This window comes from Acanthisitta chloris, unplaced genomic scaffold, assembly GCF_000695815.1.
Source record: "Acanthisitta chloris isolate BGI_N310 unplaced genomic scaffold, ASM69581v1 scaffold45739, whole genome shotgun sequence".
Lineage (NCBI taxonomy): Eukaryota > Metazoa > Chordata > Aves > Passeriformes > Acanthisittidae > Acanthisitta > Acanthisitta chloris.
Genome location: NW_008693953.1, coordinates 2250 through 19898, shown reverse-complemented (window position 1 = coordinate 19898; position 17649 = coordinate 2250). Strand labels below are relative to the sequence as shown.

The 17649-nt window shown below is 37.4% G+C and overlaps 1 protein-coding gene across 1 annotated transcript; it reads left to right on the top strand.

Annotated features, from left to right (window-relative positions):
• Window positions 1-640: 640 nt before the first annotated feature.
• DCAF17 (DDB1 and CUL4 associated factor 17) lies at window positions 641-15656 on the top strand (the record flags this gene model as incomplete). Its single annotated transcript, XM_009083225.1, has 13 exons — window positions 641-744; window positions 2034-2124; window positions 2652-2791; window positions 3524-3602; window positions 3751-3840; window positions 6017-6124; window positions 6637-6742; window positions 10051-10193; window positions 11809-11918; window positions 12322-12409; window positions 13433-13516; window positions 14487-14642; window positions 15400-15656. Coding segments are annotated over 13 exons (1455 nt in total), but the record flags the coding sequence as incomplete, so codon positions are not given.
• Window positions 15657-17649: the final 1993 nt, after the last annotated feature.

Sequence of the window (17649 nt, the reverse complement as noted above, 5' to 3'; positions counted from 1 at the left end):
TCAGCTGCTGTGTCTGCTTGTGCAGCTAGATCAGTGGCCATGCAAGGCTTATTGTAATAAAGCTAAGCACATCTGACTCCCAGGCTTACAAAAACACAAAGTGTAACCTTTGCTAATGGTATAGAGCTCTTGGTACCTCTAATGTACGCAAGGAACTTTCATGTGAGCAGTTTATTCCATTAACATTTCAGGTGATTTATAAGGCAAATAGCCTAAACACATTTTTCTACCCTTCACCCCAAACACCACCAACAGAATGGAATCAGAAGCTGAATAGATCCAGTTCATGACATATAAAATAATTCTGTGCATATTTACACTCTAGGGAGTTTAGTTCTTGATTTCAAAAGTCACCATTAAAGTTTAGATGCCAGTTTTAATACAGGCAAGATGTACATTACTCATGCTGTCTATAATCACTAATAAAAATATCTTTTACTTTGGTTTCTAAAAAAAGACAAAATTTCTTTAAAAGTGTCTTTTAATTTGGTTAAAAAACCCAAATAAGATTCTCTTTTATGTATGCAACAGTAAAGGTTCAAATACTGTAAGTTATTAACCTGCAGGAGCCAAGTAAAATATTTCCCAGAAGCAAAGTTTGTTACAAAAGCAATCACTGTTAAACCACTGTCTGTTTCAGGAAAGTACTAAATTCAAGAATGTTTGGACAACTCATTCCGCATCCCCTATTGCCTATGAAAGGGGAAGGATTTATATGGACAATTACCAGTGCTGTATTAGCAGGTAATAATTGTACCCTGACTTAGGGTTTTGAGTCTGTGAATCTGTTTTAGACACGTTGCTAACTTTACTTATCCATATAGCTGCTGGGAATTGAGTGGAATTTACCTAGGAACAAAAATTAACTAGGTGTATAAATCTCTGTTGAATTACATTTAGATGCAGTTGTGTTTTAATGTGGCACCTGCTTTGGTAAAGCAAAGTCTGACCTTACTGGTGCTGCATAACTTCAGCTTTCAGAGCACTTTAATAGGAGTGGAAGATTATCACAATTTTGCACTCAAAAGTGAAGTGAACAGTAGTTCTCTGTGATCTGGGAACTTGCAGCGTTCCAAGGAGTGTGTCACAAAACCAGCCGATAGCTTAGTGCTATATCTAGGAATCCTGTGTAAAAGAAGTCAATTTTTGCAGAGTATGTGCTGGGTTTTGCTAATATGTTTTGCAGATCAGTTGCCTGATCTAATGTGCTGTCCTGTTCCATGGTCAGTTTGAGAGAGACAGGTCAGGAGGCAGCAGATGGCAGGGCAGAAGGAGGTCTGTGTACACCAGCCCTTGTCCTTGCCCGACCCTCCTGTGAGGGAAGTAGCAGGGGCTGGAGAACTGTATTGCTGAGGAAGTTGTGGTCAGAGCAGTTTTGAGACCGTGTCATATGATACATGAAAGACAAATTACTCTGTCCGTGTAAACCACTGAGAGTTAATTAAATTAATCTATCACTTACAGCTGAGATCTAAATCTACTTTTATTCCTACATGAATGTTCTCAGTACTGGGTTAACCTGTCTGATATCTTTCAGGTTTATCTTTGTCTCACCCTCTCCCAGAGGGGAACACTGTGCACAGTAGGAAGCTTTTCTTCCTACTGTAGGGGTTTTAGAAAATATCTGAAGGTGATGCCATGCCTTCATGTTACGAAAGGCAACATTGGAAGAACTGGAGGTGAAGGTTCCAGCACGATTGTTAGTCTCTGAAATATGCCTTCTTTTTAATGTATATCACTCAAGTAAGAATGTCACCATTAAGTTTGTTACTTAGAAAGAAAAACCAAACCCTGAAACAAACAAGCCCACCCCAAACCATAACACCAAACCACAAGATACAGAGAAGGTTAGGTTTTCAATATTACATTGTACTAACTCTTGTTTATTAGGCCTTATTTTGAGAGCAATATAAGATGTTTAGATTCCTGACCTGCCTCAGGAGAAGGCAGGATTTCTAAAACTGTATGAAATGACTTGCTGATGGAAAGTGGTTTATAAAATAGACTAATAATTAACAATCGTTTTCCTCTAGCATTGCACAAGAGCCAAGAATACTTTATCAAAAGTCAAAGTGTTCTAAGTCAGAAAAAATAGAAGATGCTTTATTATTGGAATGCCCACTGGTAAGATTACTTTTTACTAGAGCATATTTGTTGAAAACACTAAATTAATCAATTTTGATGAAACAGAATAGAGTGCTCTTTCCTTGCAAACTGCTTTCTCAATGTTTTAATGGCGTTAGGTCAGTTAAGGTTTGCAACGTGCTTATTTACATTACCTGAACATTTAGAGTTATACTTCACTGAATGTCTTGTTCTGCAATACTGAATCAACTTTCTTTTCAGGACTGGTGTCAATTAGATCAATAAGCAGTTATACTTCATTTTTTGCAAGGCAAAGGTGTTTTAAAAGGTGTCTTTTCTAGAAAAGGTAACTGTCTTGCAAAAAGTGTGACAACAGATTATTTACATGCTAGTCAGGTTATTGTTTGGCATGGACATGAGCTTAGAGACCCTGATGTGATTAGCAGGCAGCTTTGTACCTTTCATTTTTGATGGATGTGTATTCACTTTTGTTTTCTTCTTACTGTGTCAAAATGTTATGTATCCTCCTGGTACAAACTTTTTTCTGATGACTTTTTGTTATGTAGGGGGAAATGCTTCCAAGTCCGTCAGACTATAAATCTTCCCTGATAGTCTTGACAGTGCAGAATTGGCTTCTGCGTCTCTCTGCTGATAGTGGGGAAGTACTGGAAAAAGTATACCTTGCTGGGTCCTGCTGCAAATTCAGGTATTGAACAACCACTAGGCTTTATAGAATTAATTCATTAGTACTGCAGTGGGGAAGGGGAATCATGTTTGTTTTAGTGCTATCCTATGGCTGACTTCAGGTTTGTTAGTCTAGCACATTACCTGCAGATCTCTTCCTGCATGCTCTTACCTATAGAAGAATTACATCAGCTAAAGTATTATGGTCTCAGATTGGGTATTAAGTTCCACAAAACCTAGGCTTCTATTTGCTTTACTCTGACAATTTTACAGCCCGTAATATTGCAATAGCAACATACCATGAGAGGTTCTTTGAGAGCTGTACAACAAACTTCATTAAGCATACAAAAAATACATTTACAGTTTAAGCTATCTTTAACTCACAACATTCTTTGCTATGGGGTAGCCATTTTGCTCTTTTAAAGCAGAGCAGTTACTGCTTCTGGTAAACTGTATCTTTCTTTTTCAGTTCTCAGAAGAACTGAAGGATAGGAAAAAGTAATTTATGAGGGAAAGGAGAAAAACTAATGTAGTAAATATTTATATTTTCCAAATTTTTCTCACAATGAGCCTGTTGCTAGTTTCATGGGGTTTGTGTTATTGCAAAGAGCAAACTTCTCTCCCAAATCAAATGCTGGAGTTTGCCTGGACACAAGCATCTGCCTAGCTACAGTAAGCTGTATTTATGTGAAATAATGTATTTATTACTGAATGCTTTTAAGTGATAAAGGTAGGCCTTTCTTGTCACAAATAGGTATCTGAGCTGGGATACTCCTCAAGAGGTCATGGTTGTAAAGTCAGCTCAGAATAAGCTCCCTGCTGCAGCACGGCAGGTAAGTTTGTTGAAAAACTGTCATTTTTACAACATGATAAAAAAAATTTACAAGGGCAAAGATGGAGACATTACACTTTGTTATTATGGGAGAAGATGAAGGTGCCTGACCATTAATAACTGTGCTCAGTATTGTTGCTCCTTTCCAGGCAGGTATCCAACAGTCTGTATTGTTTTATCTTGCTGTATTCCAAGTTTTGCCTCTTTCATTCGTTGGAATGCTGGAAATAAACAAAAAGGTAAGTGAATTCCTCTGTTTAAAAGTGTGATCTGTACTGTAGCTCTATGAGAGCTGTAATTTAGTTTCAGAAGTCACACATACAGCTTGTAAAAGCAACTGAAACATTAGGTTTCCAGAGGTTTGACCAGATGATCCACTGTGGTCCCTTCCAGCCTGACTTACGCTGTGATTCTGAGATTAATTAGCAGTAGTGTTCTTGTGTCTCACAGGAGTGCTGGGCGGAAGAGTCTTAATTCTAGTGACCAGAAGAGAAAAGACAAATGCATTCTGTTATTGGGCTACTCTGACATGTAGAAGGACTTTAGCATTTACTTAGAGCAGTCATAAGAATTAGGAAATCCTGAAGTGTTTGTGGACTTCTTTTTACCTCCTTAAAGAAAGAGAGATGTGCCTCTGACCCACTTCTAGTCTGTGAATTCTATATGCAGTCACAAACGTTTCAAGCTTGTATTTTCACTGTTCTGGAATGACAAATGCGAGTATGTCTTGCTTCATCAGTTAAGAGCAAACAATCTTTCTGAGTTCAGTTTGTGACCTGTAAGTAAAAGTGTATATACTAAGGAAACCTTGAGCCAGAATGCAAGTTTTATTGTTCTGTTTTAAGTCAAGAAAGCTCCAGATACAACTTAAAATTGAACAGTACAAACATGCAAACTCTGTCTCCAAAGTTCTGTGAGCTACATTCTCATGTAAGGTGCAGAGCTGTTAGTGGGTTTTAGCTGGTGGAGGCTGTTGAAGCTGTAATTGAAACTGGGCTGGCAAACGAAGGCATGAGTTTAAACCTTTTTGTTTGGGAGCACTCTGTATTGTTTTGCGCAAAATTAGTATTATGGATGAAAAAATGTTCCCAGTATCAAAGGAATTTTCAATCTGGTTGGGAATGGCATGCCAGATTCATCATGGTCATAGAGGATGAAACATTAGCAAGAGTTTCTTCAGTTGGGTCTGTACCTAGTACTCATAGAGAAACGGTTCCAACTAGGAATAATGTCAGGGCAGAATCTGGGATGTGAGAATACATCCAGCAGAAGAAGGAACCACTGAATGCAATGCCAAGCCTGATAGAGATCAGTGGAATATAACTCTTAAATTAGAGTCAGGATTAGTGTTACCCTTTAAGGCTGCAGAATGCATCTCATGCAGCAGCTTTACTGAGACAGTAGACCACAATACTGAGACATAGACCACAATAAATTCTGATTTCAGCGTGGCTGAGGTCTCAAGGATAGCAGGGAGACTTAAGGGTGGGAACACTATTAGAGTTTGTGTCTGGAAGACACTAGGACCTAAGCTAAGAAATACAGAGAAAGAGCCATAAGACTAAATAAAAGGCAAAGGCTGAGGAGTGCATATATGTTTCAGCACCAAACAGATCACAAACTCACTGATAATGTTAAGAAATAGGAGTATTACAGCCTTTGGCTTTTTTTTTTTTTTTAAAATTGTTTTAAAGTGTGATTTAGCTGGCTTGATTGCTTTTTCACATAGTGAGTCAGATTAAAGAACTGAAAACTCTACATTTCCAAGCATCTCTATTAAAAAATATTGTGAACTTCACATGTTGTCATTCATTAAATATTAAGAATTACGCTCTGGGTTTTTCTCAGTGATGTGTTAAGCAGTGGCATAAATGAATACTGCATAATTATTAAAAGGGATAAATCAGCTTCTCCTGTATGTGTCTAATTTGGATTCAGAGAGGATCCTGTACTCTGTGACAGCTGGATAATGTAGTTTTAGTACAGCTGTACACAGTCATAGAGCCGTGATTAGACACTATTTTACCCTGGTGATGAAGAAAGAATGGAAGATCTGAAATCAGGACTTTAATATTGAGTTGTTAGCTTTGCTAACATTCCTGTAGAATGCTGGATAATATAATCTATTCATGTATGATAATAATTTGGTATCATGATATGAAGATATACTGAGAATTGGAGAATGATTCTGCTTGCAGAGTATGACTCATCTAACCTCAGGTGTTACTGCAGTGGAAAGTGTTACAGAAACTCAGCAGAACAGACGAGTTACAGGATACTTCATGAACTTAAAACACAGGGTTTGGGCAGAGTAAAAAATTAAAATGATTGCAGAATTAAGAACATAATGTCAGTATTTTGTGTCGCCTCTCAATTATTTCTTCTCTAGTAGAATATGTTTTCCTTTTATTCCAGATATTTGGGAATAATGTGACAGATGTTGCTGTTTCTAATGGAATCCTGATTGTAATGTATAGCATGGGTTTGGTCAGGCTCTATAACTTCAAGGCCATCTTGGAACAGGTAATGAAATACAAAATTTTTCATACACTCAATGCTATTTTCAGGCAACAAGTCATAAATATTAATGTAATGCCATATAGGTACATGGGGAATGTGTTAAAGGATAGAGTTCTTGCCTAAATCCACTTGTGGTCAGAAGATGGAAATGGATACACTATCAGTGTACCCACCCATGCCAGTTCCAGGTGGGAAAACATAAGAGATACAGGGTCAGACACACACTTCAGGGGAGTTAGGTGAATGTTAGGCCAGTTGTGCTCCTCTTTACACACCTCGTCTGTACTTACAGTTGTTTGTTAAGGCCAGAAAGTGGTGCACATGGAAAATGGTTTGATCTGACACAGAACTGCAGTGAAACCTTTGAGTTTCTGTGTTTCCAATCAAAAAAACCCCCACTAATTTAAAAATGAGCAGTATCTAACAAGATAAAGAATGCAGTAGGAATAGAGCAGTAAAACTAAGCAGTAAGTAAATATGCATCAATAAAGCTAAATTGGTCTGTGTTCTTTTAGTTCATGGAGCAGCCATTTGATCTGGGACAAGAATTCAACTGGAATGGTCAAGTGGGAGTTGTAGGAAAGCATCCATTTGGTCTTCCATATAACATTAAAATAACAGGTAATTATGATCTTTATATTATCTTGGCTGGTGGGTTTTATGGATGAATTATTCCTTATTTCACACCAAAAGCATTAAAATTACTGTACTCATATGGTGCTGTAGCTGCATTTCTGGATTTACATGATACTAAAATTGTACTTTGCTTTACTTCTAATTACTGTAATAATTACATAGGACATACCTAGAAAACTATTACAGCAACTGAGCTATCTGAAAAACTTCATAAACAATGCATGAAAGGGAAACCCCTTCCTTATTTCTGAGGCACAACTGCTCTTGGGAAAGAGGAAGGACTAGGATAGCTGTTAGTAGCACCCAGAAACAGTGTATGGTATGTAAGCAAAAGATGTGAGAACATTCACTCTGACTCGCAGAGGAGATTCAAGGACACTGAATACAATTTGTCCGACTTGCATTTTGATAAGTCTAAGTTGTCAGAAATGTGCTAGTTTCAGTAAAATTAAATTCCTGAGAAAAGAACAAATTGTCTATTAAAAACAATGCTTATGCCTCAAATCATTAACTCATAAATGTTCTGCTTTATGTAATGACTTTTTAATTTCTTTGAAACCAAACAATGATTTCTGTTGCTGCATTTGAGATTAGAATTTGGTGCTAAAAATCTTACTGAACAACCAAAGCCTGAGACTAATCAGGCATTGGCGTGGGCTGCCCAGGGAGGTGGTGGATTCACCTGGAGGTTTTCAAGACGAGACTAGATGTGGCACTTAGTGCCATGGTCTAGTAACCACAGTAGGGTTGGACTCGATGATCTTTGAGGTCTTTTCCAACCAGGCTGATTCTATGATTCTGTGATACTTTAAAAATACATCCTGACAGGTTCGCACTCGAGGCACTTACAAAAACCTCTCAAAGTAGGTTCCATGAATATCAAATGATGCATGCTTTCATTTCTTTAACTTTGAGTGTTTTTGTATTAAATTTTTCTACAGGTGATTGTCCACATAAAAAATGCTTCTCAAAGTATCAGATACTAAGAGGCAAATGCAATCCAGATTTACATAAAAATGAGGGAATACACAAAGATAAAATACAGACTTACACAGTAAAGGTTTTCAGTTAGAATGCAATGTTTTATCAAAACAAGTCATAGGCTGCTCTAACTGATGTCTCAGTTTCTGTAAAGGGAAATTTTTCCTCATTTTTCTGTCTCAGTCTGCAAAACCACCATTTAATGTTAGGGGCCCTGTGGAAAACATGCTGTGGGGGCTTTAATAGGAAGATTTGATTTCATGGCTTACAGATCATTGCAGTTTTTAGTTCTGAGATTTAAAACCAGTGCATGGAGAAAACATTTGTGATCTTGAATCATATTCAAGAATTTGTGGTTAGGAGGTTTTGAGCTCATGACATACATTTGCTGTGGTTGCTCTTTGCTGATAGTTGTATTCCCGTGTTTTTTGAGTTGTTTTCTTTTAAGAATGAGATGGCTGAATGCTTCAGTGAGCCACATTTTAAGTTTCAGGGTTTAGGCTTTTATTTACTATAACCTAACTGGGTGTAATATGCCTTCTTATTTAGTCCTAGCCTCCCTGCAGAAACTGCCTGAAGGCATGGCTGTTATTCCAGTACTGGTTTTATGGTGTGAGGTACCCAAAAGGAGGTTTATAGAGATCAAACCTGATAGGCTACTGTATACCTACCACTTCATTTACAACTATTAACTGGTGAGGAGTCTGATTTTGGTCATAGTGGAAGGAATGGAAAGGTACCTATAAATCTTCATTATGTAACTTCCTGAAAAAGTCCAGAACTTAGAAATGTAGTTTGATTTATTGTTGAAGGATACAGTAATTTCATAAAGAATAGGGTTTTTTTTGTGGTTTGGGGTTTTTTTTTTTTAAACATTTAGAACAATTAGAACTCACTAGTTCTGCCAGGAACAGCTTTATGGCTTTGTTTTGATGAGTCTGGAGAGTCTTAAGGAAGTGAACAAAAAAGCTCAACTGGAGATTGAAAACTGGCAAGATTTAGGATTGGACTTGCAAATGATAAAATCTTGTGTTAGGGAACAAGAGCAGTGACACAGCAGCAAAGAGGGAGTTAAGGCAGCAGAGCAGAGCCACTTTATCACAGTGGTTTAGGTGGCTATGAGATTGCAAATCTTTGCCAAATCAACATAAAAAGAAAGGCATATTTTATCAGCAGTCTCTACTGTTCAGGGCTGATATACTATTGAGACACATTTAAATCTTATAATTTAGTCCACCTACCAGAATTTTTGAGGGAACTTGCTGTATATGCTTTATTTAAAAAGTTGATAGGGTAAAATGTTAACACGTTTCCTTGAGTCATTTTTCTGACAGATTTCAATATCAGTAGGTCCTCTGCTTATGCTTCCATCTTCAACATTTTCTACATCTGCAGCAGATGCCTGAGGTTTTATAACCTATGCTTTGCTATATTTAGTACAGAATCTCCCATTTCCTATGTGTTAGTTCAAAAGGCAGCTAGAAGGCAGCCACTTTCCAGCTTAGGAAAGACTTCCTTTCCATTGGCAATGAACTAATGCCATTCAATCTAAATGGCCTAGCTGGAAACATGAGCAAGGGAAGAAGAGAGAAGCACTCTGTAAACATAATATATAATGTCATGTGACAGCACCCTTGGCCAGGACCTGGATAATTATCTAGACTAAGCAAAATGAGAACAAGTCAAAATGTGGATGAGACCTTTGGGACACGAAAGTCCAGATAAGAGCTTTGTTCTCCTCACACTTACTCAGTTTGTGTTTTTATATTCTGCCTGTTTACATGCCCCTTGTAATTGCAGATTTTTTCCACATTGTGTGGAAAAAGACAACAAAGATACTAGAATCGGAATATTCTTTCTGCAGTTAATTCTGTTACTTGAGGTTGCTGCTGGCTGTTTCCAGCTATTTTTCACTATTTTTTCCCAAGAGAATAGTGACCCTTTTGATAGGGTCTTTAATCTGGTAACGTATACATCCTTTCTCATTCAGATGAGCTGGATTAATTTTAATTATTTGCTGCATCTTTGCTTATCCAGCTCATTTGGAATGAAGCAAGTCCAAGGTACTAGAAGAGCAGTTCAACATCAAGATCTGAGAAGGCAGTAACCTTCCACAGGGAGCTGCAGATGTGTGCCTGGATGGTAGGTGAGGTAGCATAGCTGGTGCTGGCAAAAAGTCACAGCCAGTGCATTTCCACCAGTCTTCAGAAGTTATGAAGAATTAGTAGCTTTGTTGCAATTTAGAGTTTAAGGATCAATGGGATTGTGATTGTTCTGCTACTAACGGTGTTAACATTGCCGAATATTTGCAGATACTCCACCTTTGCTATTTGAAGCATCTTCTCTGGAGAATGCATTTCAAATTGGAGGTTACCCTTGGCATTATATCATCACACCTAACAAGAAAAAACATAAAGGAGTCTTCCATATTTGTTCTCTGAAAGACAATGCATTGGTAATATATGCAGCCAGCAGCTTCTCTGGAGTGAATGTGTATCATGTTTGTCTTCATCTCTTACTCTGAGTAGTGCTTGAGGTAACAGTACCTGTGTTCTCCAGTGTGGTGCTTTCACAGGTATCACCCTACAGTGGCAAATCAGTAATCCCATGTGTAAAATGTTTTCTTCTGAAGTGGTACTGCTTCTCATATTCCCTTCATCCCAATGTAACAGCAGCACTGTCAGAGCTACACAGCACTGTGTTCCCAACTTAAAAGTTAAGGCTCAGGCCAAACCTTGTTACCTGGTTCCTTGCATGGTAACATCTTAATGCACTTGTGACCAGTCAGCCTCCCAAATGGTGTGGCTAAAGAATGATTTTAAACTTTAAGGAAGTGGAAAATAAATTTCCTTAATGTTTGCCATTTATCCTTGATTTGTACCTTCTCTCTCTCTCCCTCCAAAGATTTTATTGCTCAGTTTAATCCCTCCCTATCCCAAGAAAGGTTTTATTACTCAGTTTAATCTAGAATTCCTAATTATTTTATGTACTATTCATCATATATTCTTCTGTGTGGCCTCTCAGTTTCAGCCTTTATTTTGAATCTGGAGTTGACCTGAAGATACTTTTGTAGTATAAGCAGTTTCTAGGCCTGTTCAGAGTTCTTGACTAAATAAGTCTCATCTCTAAATGTCCTTATCTCTTTTGCTAGCCTGATCAAATCAGTGATTCCCCTCCTGTCTCTTATTTTCAAAACTGATGTTTCACAACTGCAGCTGCAGATCAGTTTTGATTCACATGGACTCGTAAAATCCTTTCTCACCTGTTTTTTACCGTGTGGGTTCATACATTTGAAAATGTCGATGATCGATGTCAGCTAAATTTAACAAAACAAAGTCACTGCCAAAATACCAAGATTTTGACCAGCTTGCAGCTGATTGCTGAAATCACAAACTGTCCCAGGCTTACACGCTCCACAGATAATTTGCACAAAAGAGGCTAAGCCTGAGGTTTGAAGCTCAAGTCAAACTTTGTGCTAATGTTTGTCTCGTGTCTTGACACATCCCATGTCTCTGATACTCAAATTGCTGGAATTGTTGAAGTGTTTTCAGAGCGAAGGCTAAATCTTCATTTGGCTTAGTTTCAGGAGAGATAGGACCACATATAGCCAAGGTACAAAGTCATTGCTTATTGCGTATTCAAAATCTTGAAACTGTTCCATGGAATATCTTGAGAATTGGATCTGAGAAAAAAGTTTTTTCCTGTGAGGGTGGTGAGACACTGGCATAGGTTGCCCAGGGACGTGGTAGCTGCCCCAGCCCTGGCACTGTTCAAAGCCAGGCTGGATGAGGCCTTGAGCAACCTGATCTAGTGGGGAGGTGTCCCTGCCCGTGACAGGGGGTTGGAAAGAATGATCTGTAAGATCCATTCCAACCCCTAAAATTCTATGATTCTATGATTATTATTGTTGTTGCTGTTATTATTTTTATTGTTCCACTGCCATCCTTTCTGGCCATGATTAGGAGCAGTACTTAAAATCTTCAGAGGTATGTAGTGAGGAGCTCAGTACTTCCTCTGTAATTGGAGACTTTCAAAATACTAATATCCTAAGCTCTCCCTTTCTTCTTCAGGCAAAAAATGGCATACAGGATATGAAATGCTGTTCACTGGAACCTGACTGGATATATTTCCATCCAGATATGTCAGGTAGAATAATCCACGTGGGACCAAATTTGGTAAAGTATGAGCCTTTTTTTTTTCTCAAATCTTCTTTTCATGAGAGGATAAGTTGCATAACTGCATAAATTCAGTAGTTTGATAATTTGCAGACCCAAACACTCATCAAACTATAGAAACTGTCAAGTTTATTAACTTGTCAAAATCAGAAGTTTTGGTAGAAACATCTGCATGTTTCTACGTGACAAACATGGGCCCTGCAGGCCACAGTAGGTCTTGATATGAAAAATGTTCAAGGACCAGTATGTTAAAATTTCACTGCTAGACATAAATTATAAAAATAATTAATTTCCATTGCACTTATTTCTGATGTTTCAATGTACCTGATTCTTTAAAATTACATCAAAGTGTCGTTATAGGCAGATTAGAACACATGACTTACTTTGTAATTTCTATTTCTTTTGTAGAGTCTTGAAGTTTAAGGAAGTTAAAAATCAAACAGATCAAATGGAGATTGCAGAAGATTTTACAATTGTAGCCAACAGAGAAAACTGTGTGAGTTTAGTGTCTGAGATCAATATATGTGATTTTGAGCAATGCACAGGGGTTTTGCATATGTGAGTAATCACTGTGTTGTAAGGGCTTTATTCAGGGTTGATTGAAAGACATTCTGTGTCTCATTGGACTTTAAGCCATGTGAAAAAAAAAAAGTTTAAAACAGGAATACTTCTGGGTAGATTTCTGAAACCTTCAGTCTTTTCTTTAGTTTTCAGCATTCTTTCTGGTGTGCAGTATAACCACATACCACGGATATAGAATATGCTTAAAAGGTGGTGACAGATTTCCTTCAAATGAAGGTGCCACCAAGTGATAATTGTGTACATCTGGTGCACAGGTAAGTTGATCATACAAATGCTAGAAATGTTTCAAGTCTCCTAACTTAGGTCTTCATGAGACAACAAAGACAATACATTGCTTCCAAAAGTCTCTTTCTTTCCTTGGCCATGCACACCTGTGTATCTTCTGATATGTTTGGCATTCATCTAACCCTTGGTGACCCAAATCAGGGCACTGAAGTAATGGAATAATAACCTGGTAGAAAAGGTGACTACTTTTCTGCTTGCTGAACTGGAGCAGAACAGAACTGAATCGTCAGTGGATCAGAAGAGTGCAGAAAGGTAGAATCAAGTGGTAAGGGGATGATCTAACCTACTGATAGAACTGACCTCTTAAATCACCTCAGTTTTTTCATGAAGTCTTTTGTGATATGAAATCACAAAGATAATCTTAGATCAAAAAGCTCAAAGATCACACTCAGGAAGAAAATGTTTCAGTAGTGTCTGGAACTGTCATTTTGCCTCAGCAGACAAGGTTATGTCTTACCTAAAAGCAACTTTTTAGAGTTGGAGTAATGTAAAATACCTGGAAATCAGTGGCACTAATTTTGAAACTTTTGCAGAAGAAAGGTTTTCATATTAAAACAAAGTCAGAAAGCAAAATGTATGAAATAGATACGTGGTCAAATAGAAACTAAAATGCTCTGAAGTCTAAAGACACTTTGTTTATGTTTCTCTGAAGGTGAATGACACTGTTACTGTAACAGCTTCTGGTCGAGTGGTGAAAAAGCGATTTAACTTGCTGGATGATGACCCAGAACAAGAGGTAACTGATGTAGTAAGAGCACTTTGTGGATTATTTTAGGTGTTTAGCTAGCCAGAAGTCATTCTTGTTTTGGGGTGCAGTGGGTGTAACTGGTAGCTATCTGTATCTTTGAGTTCTTTACTCCTCTTCTCTGTCTTCTTATCTTCTAATTGCTTCATTTCCTCTCTCTGTCATCTTTTCTCCTTGGTTTACATGTGTGCTTTGGATTTTCTCTTTCTTTCAAGAATTCCTTTTATCTGAGGAAACATATTTTACTGTGGTAAAAATACAGCATGGTCCAGTGTTACCCTCAGGGGTCTGCAGTTCATTTCTATCCACTTTTTCTTTTAATCATAAAGAAAATAGTCTGCACACTACTTTTTTTCCTGCTGTTACACTTTGTGTTTCCAGTAGATTGTTTTACCTTATAGAGGAAAATGACTGGCTTGAATTTAAAGAGTATGTCACAGTGCAATAAAGGCAATTAAGGTAGTTCAAAATCTTCACATTTTGGTCTCAGTTCTTCACTGACACATAGTCTGTGCAGCAAGAGAGAGCTCTCAACAGAACACACAGGTATTCCTGTGACTGGAATTACCCTAACATACCCATCCCCTCAAACCCAGTAATGGTTTTAGGCTGCACTGTCTCTAACATGTCTGCTGCAAGTGAGGGCATGGAATATAAATGCATTTGTTCTTTTCTATTTCCTGTATGTTCTGTATAAAATACATCTACTTACACATTAGGATTTTTCAGTATCACTTTCTTTGCTTCTGTCTTAAGGAATTTTGTTTAAAGACACTGGGTGGCTCATTTTGGGAAAGATGCCTGTTGGGTGTCAGGCTCGCAAAGTTTTCTTTATCAGAGCAGAAGACTTAAGAACTAGAATTTTTCCAATTCTATTTTCACCTGAAAGAAAAAGAGCTATGCAATTTAAGTAGAGGAGAATGTGAATTTAATGTAAACTAGAGGGGTTTTTTTTCCTTAGACATTCAAAATCGTGGACTATGAAGATGAATTGGATTTGTTATCCACTGTGGCAGTTACTCAAATAGGAGCTGATGGAAGAGCTCACCTTGACTTTCATTGTAATGAACATGGGATTCTACTGAAGAGTATTCCATTACTGGAGTCCTGGGATGTGGTGAGGAAAATTCCTGTGTTTTGGCTCTTCTCCATACTCATTTACCTACCATTTTTGTTCAGATTAGAAGCAAATATACAAAGAGTGTTGCCAAGGCATGAGGTTTGTATAAAATAATAATCACAACTCTGAAATGGTAAATATTCCATCAGGGAGCAGTTTGTTTATCTTGAAAAATCTCATGATTTGAAATTGTGATTTTTTAATTTTTTTTTTAATTGTTGGTTGATTTGTTTGGTCTTTTTGGTTGGGGGAAGGGGTTGTCCTCATGTATTTCTGAAATATTTATCAACCTGTGGCTAGTTATATCAGATTAACTTTACAACTTGTAAATGATCTCACTAGCTTAAGTTGAACTGTTCATGCATAGAATTAAGCATGGACCTCACTGCATGTAATGTGGAGAGGTGGAATGGGCTGTTCATACAGTCTGAGTTTAGGTGAACATCCAACTTAGATGTTCTGAAATTTTCAGCACCTTTGCACCTCTTTCATCATTGACTGCGTAGGCAACTTGGGATCTTAGATCAGCTGCTCTGAATTGCACTTAGATTTCCAAAATAGGCATTGAGAAACCTCTTAAAGTATTAAAATTCTGTCCTTTATCTGGAAGAGCAATCTCTGTGTGCGCACCCAAAATTTCTGGCTGATCATGGAGGTCACCAGTGTTAAATGTTTTTTGTTCCTTGTGGAAAATGGTGTGGATTTAGCAGTTGTGGAAATAGAGACTGCAATCAGAATTTTTTTCTCATTTCAGACTTACAGTCATGAAGTTTACTTCGACAAAGACCTGGTATTACATATAGAACAGAAGCCTAACAGGAGATTCAGTTGTTACGTTTACCAAATGGTCTGTGATGCTGCGAAAGATGATGAATGTTCAAGCCATGACAAAAGAGGAAGTGCTTTGTAAAAAAAGGAGAGAGAACTTTTGATTCTATTTAAACCATAAACAACAACTACAGAGACTCCAGTTTGCAGGTCATTTAAGGACACCATACATATGAAGTAGGCAGGATTTAATCTTAACATTCTGTACTATCACATGAGGTTTTGTTTCTTTTCTTTCTCTGTAACACTGCACACTTGCCTGTAGTCCATCATGGCTTTTCATATATTCACCAGTTTATTGCTTTTCTTTAGCAACAGGATTGAAATACTGGGCATCAAGGAGAAAGATACAGACTTACTGATGATTCACCATCTGCTGTGATGTGTCTTAGGTAGCTTTACCTATGCAGCTCTAACACAGACTGTTAAAGAAAGTAGGTAAAACTTTCTAGGATAAATTATGTATATAGTATAAAAATTGCAGCATTACCATTAAACCACTTAGACAGAATCCTTCTGTTGGTTTCATGTGACAAATAAAACCACTCAGGTTTTCTGGTTGTGTATGTTTTGTTTAAAGAGAAATAATAATAAATTACGTATTTTACTGTCTTTTTTATACATCTTTATTTTTACAGATAGATATATTCAGAAATTGAGATGACTAAAACAGAAAAGAAAAATTTTCTTTAGTTCTCCTAGGGAGCAGCTAACTGATTTATGATCAGGAAACCCATTTACTGAGAATTTTTGTGTTACAAATATAAGACTAAGGAAATATTAGTGTGAAATTCTGGGTTTCCTTACCTCCTGTGTATTTCAGAGGGTGCTTAGCACTCATGCCATGGTAAAGCCTCAATTAATTATATCAAATGCAGTGTCAAGTAACTGGACCAAGTACATACTTCAAAAGATTGAAGCTGAAAAGCTCATGCTTCCATTATTTTCACTAGCTCTAGATGCCTAAGAAAAAAGATTATATATACATATATATACAGAGAAATGTAAATATATGTGTGAACTGTTAACATCAGTAAAGACTCTCAAATGTGTATTTCAGACAGAGTTGAAGGATCTTAGCCACTTTTGCCAGCATTCCCAGTTAGGTGACTTCACCCAAACCTTTGTCATTTTCAGTGTGGAGAAATGTTTCTTTTATTTTTTCCCCTGGACATGTCCAGTTACCTTAACAGTGCAGTTTCTTTCTCCTTTTATTCTCATTTGCCTTTTATTTTCCTCTTGTTATTGAGAAAAATACCATTTATATTACTCAACAGTAACTGAAGACTGCCAAAAACTCACCAGCAAGAGATTTTCCTTATGGAACTGTAGCAGCTATCCCACAGGATGGAACAGCTCAGAAACAAATCCATTTGCTTTCTAGTTATGATAAAGATTGTTACTAGGAATACCAGCTACAACTGACACCCCTATAGGATGTCATGTAGAGAACAGTTGTATCTGCTGTTAGCTGCTCAAAGCAAGGTCTCTGGGCACTTTGCCTGCAAAAGGCAAAATGTTGGTCTAGTAAGTAAAAAGGTCATGGACTAGTGAATTCCTGTTGGGTTTCACCTACCATTGTTTGATCCAAGCTTTCTGTTGTTGCCAGAATGAACAATACCTAAATGAGAAAAGCCAAAAAGGGGAAGAAGCAGTAAAAAGGTGGTTTTCAAAGACTGAACCACAAAAGAATTATACAGAGCAGTCACTAAGTTCTTTCTTAACTGCCAAGTATTGCTACAGACATCAATGCAAAACCTTTAAAGGCCTTTTTTTCCTGGAAAGTTTGTGAACTGATCTGATAAGTATCTGGTGCTGCCTCACTGATAATAACTGCATTGCATCAACATGAATTCCAGGTGTCTCTGATACACAGACTGAACAGGTTATGAGCACTGAAAGAAAGGAACGAGGATTCCAGTATTTAAGTCAGTGTTAAAGATATTTAAGGGAACATTTTTTTTGCAGCTATTTCACAATCTTAGCTTTTCAGAGAGGATCACTCAAAGCTCTCTGGTGCAAGACTCAGCATTTGTGAACTGTGACTTTAGTGTTTATTTCTGCTTTACTGAAGTTACAAAATGATGACCAAAATAACCTTCAGAAGATTCAAAAGATTTTATGTCAATGCACTCTCATGTGTATAGTCTGAATAAATGTAAAGTAGTTAAAGTTC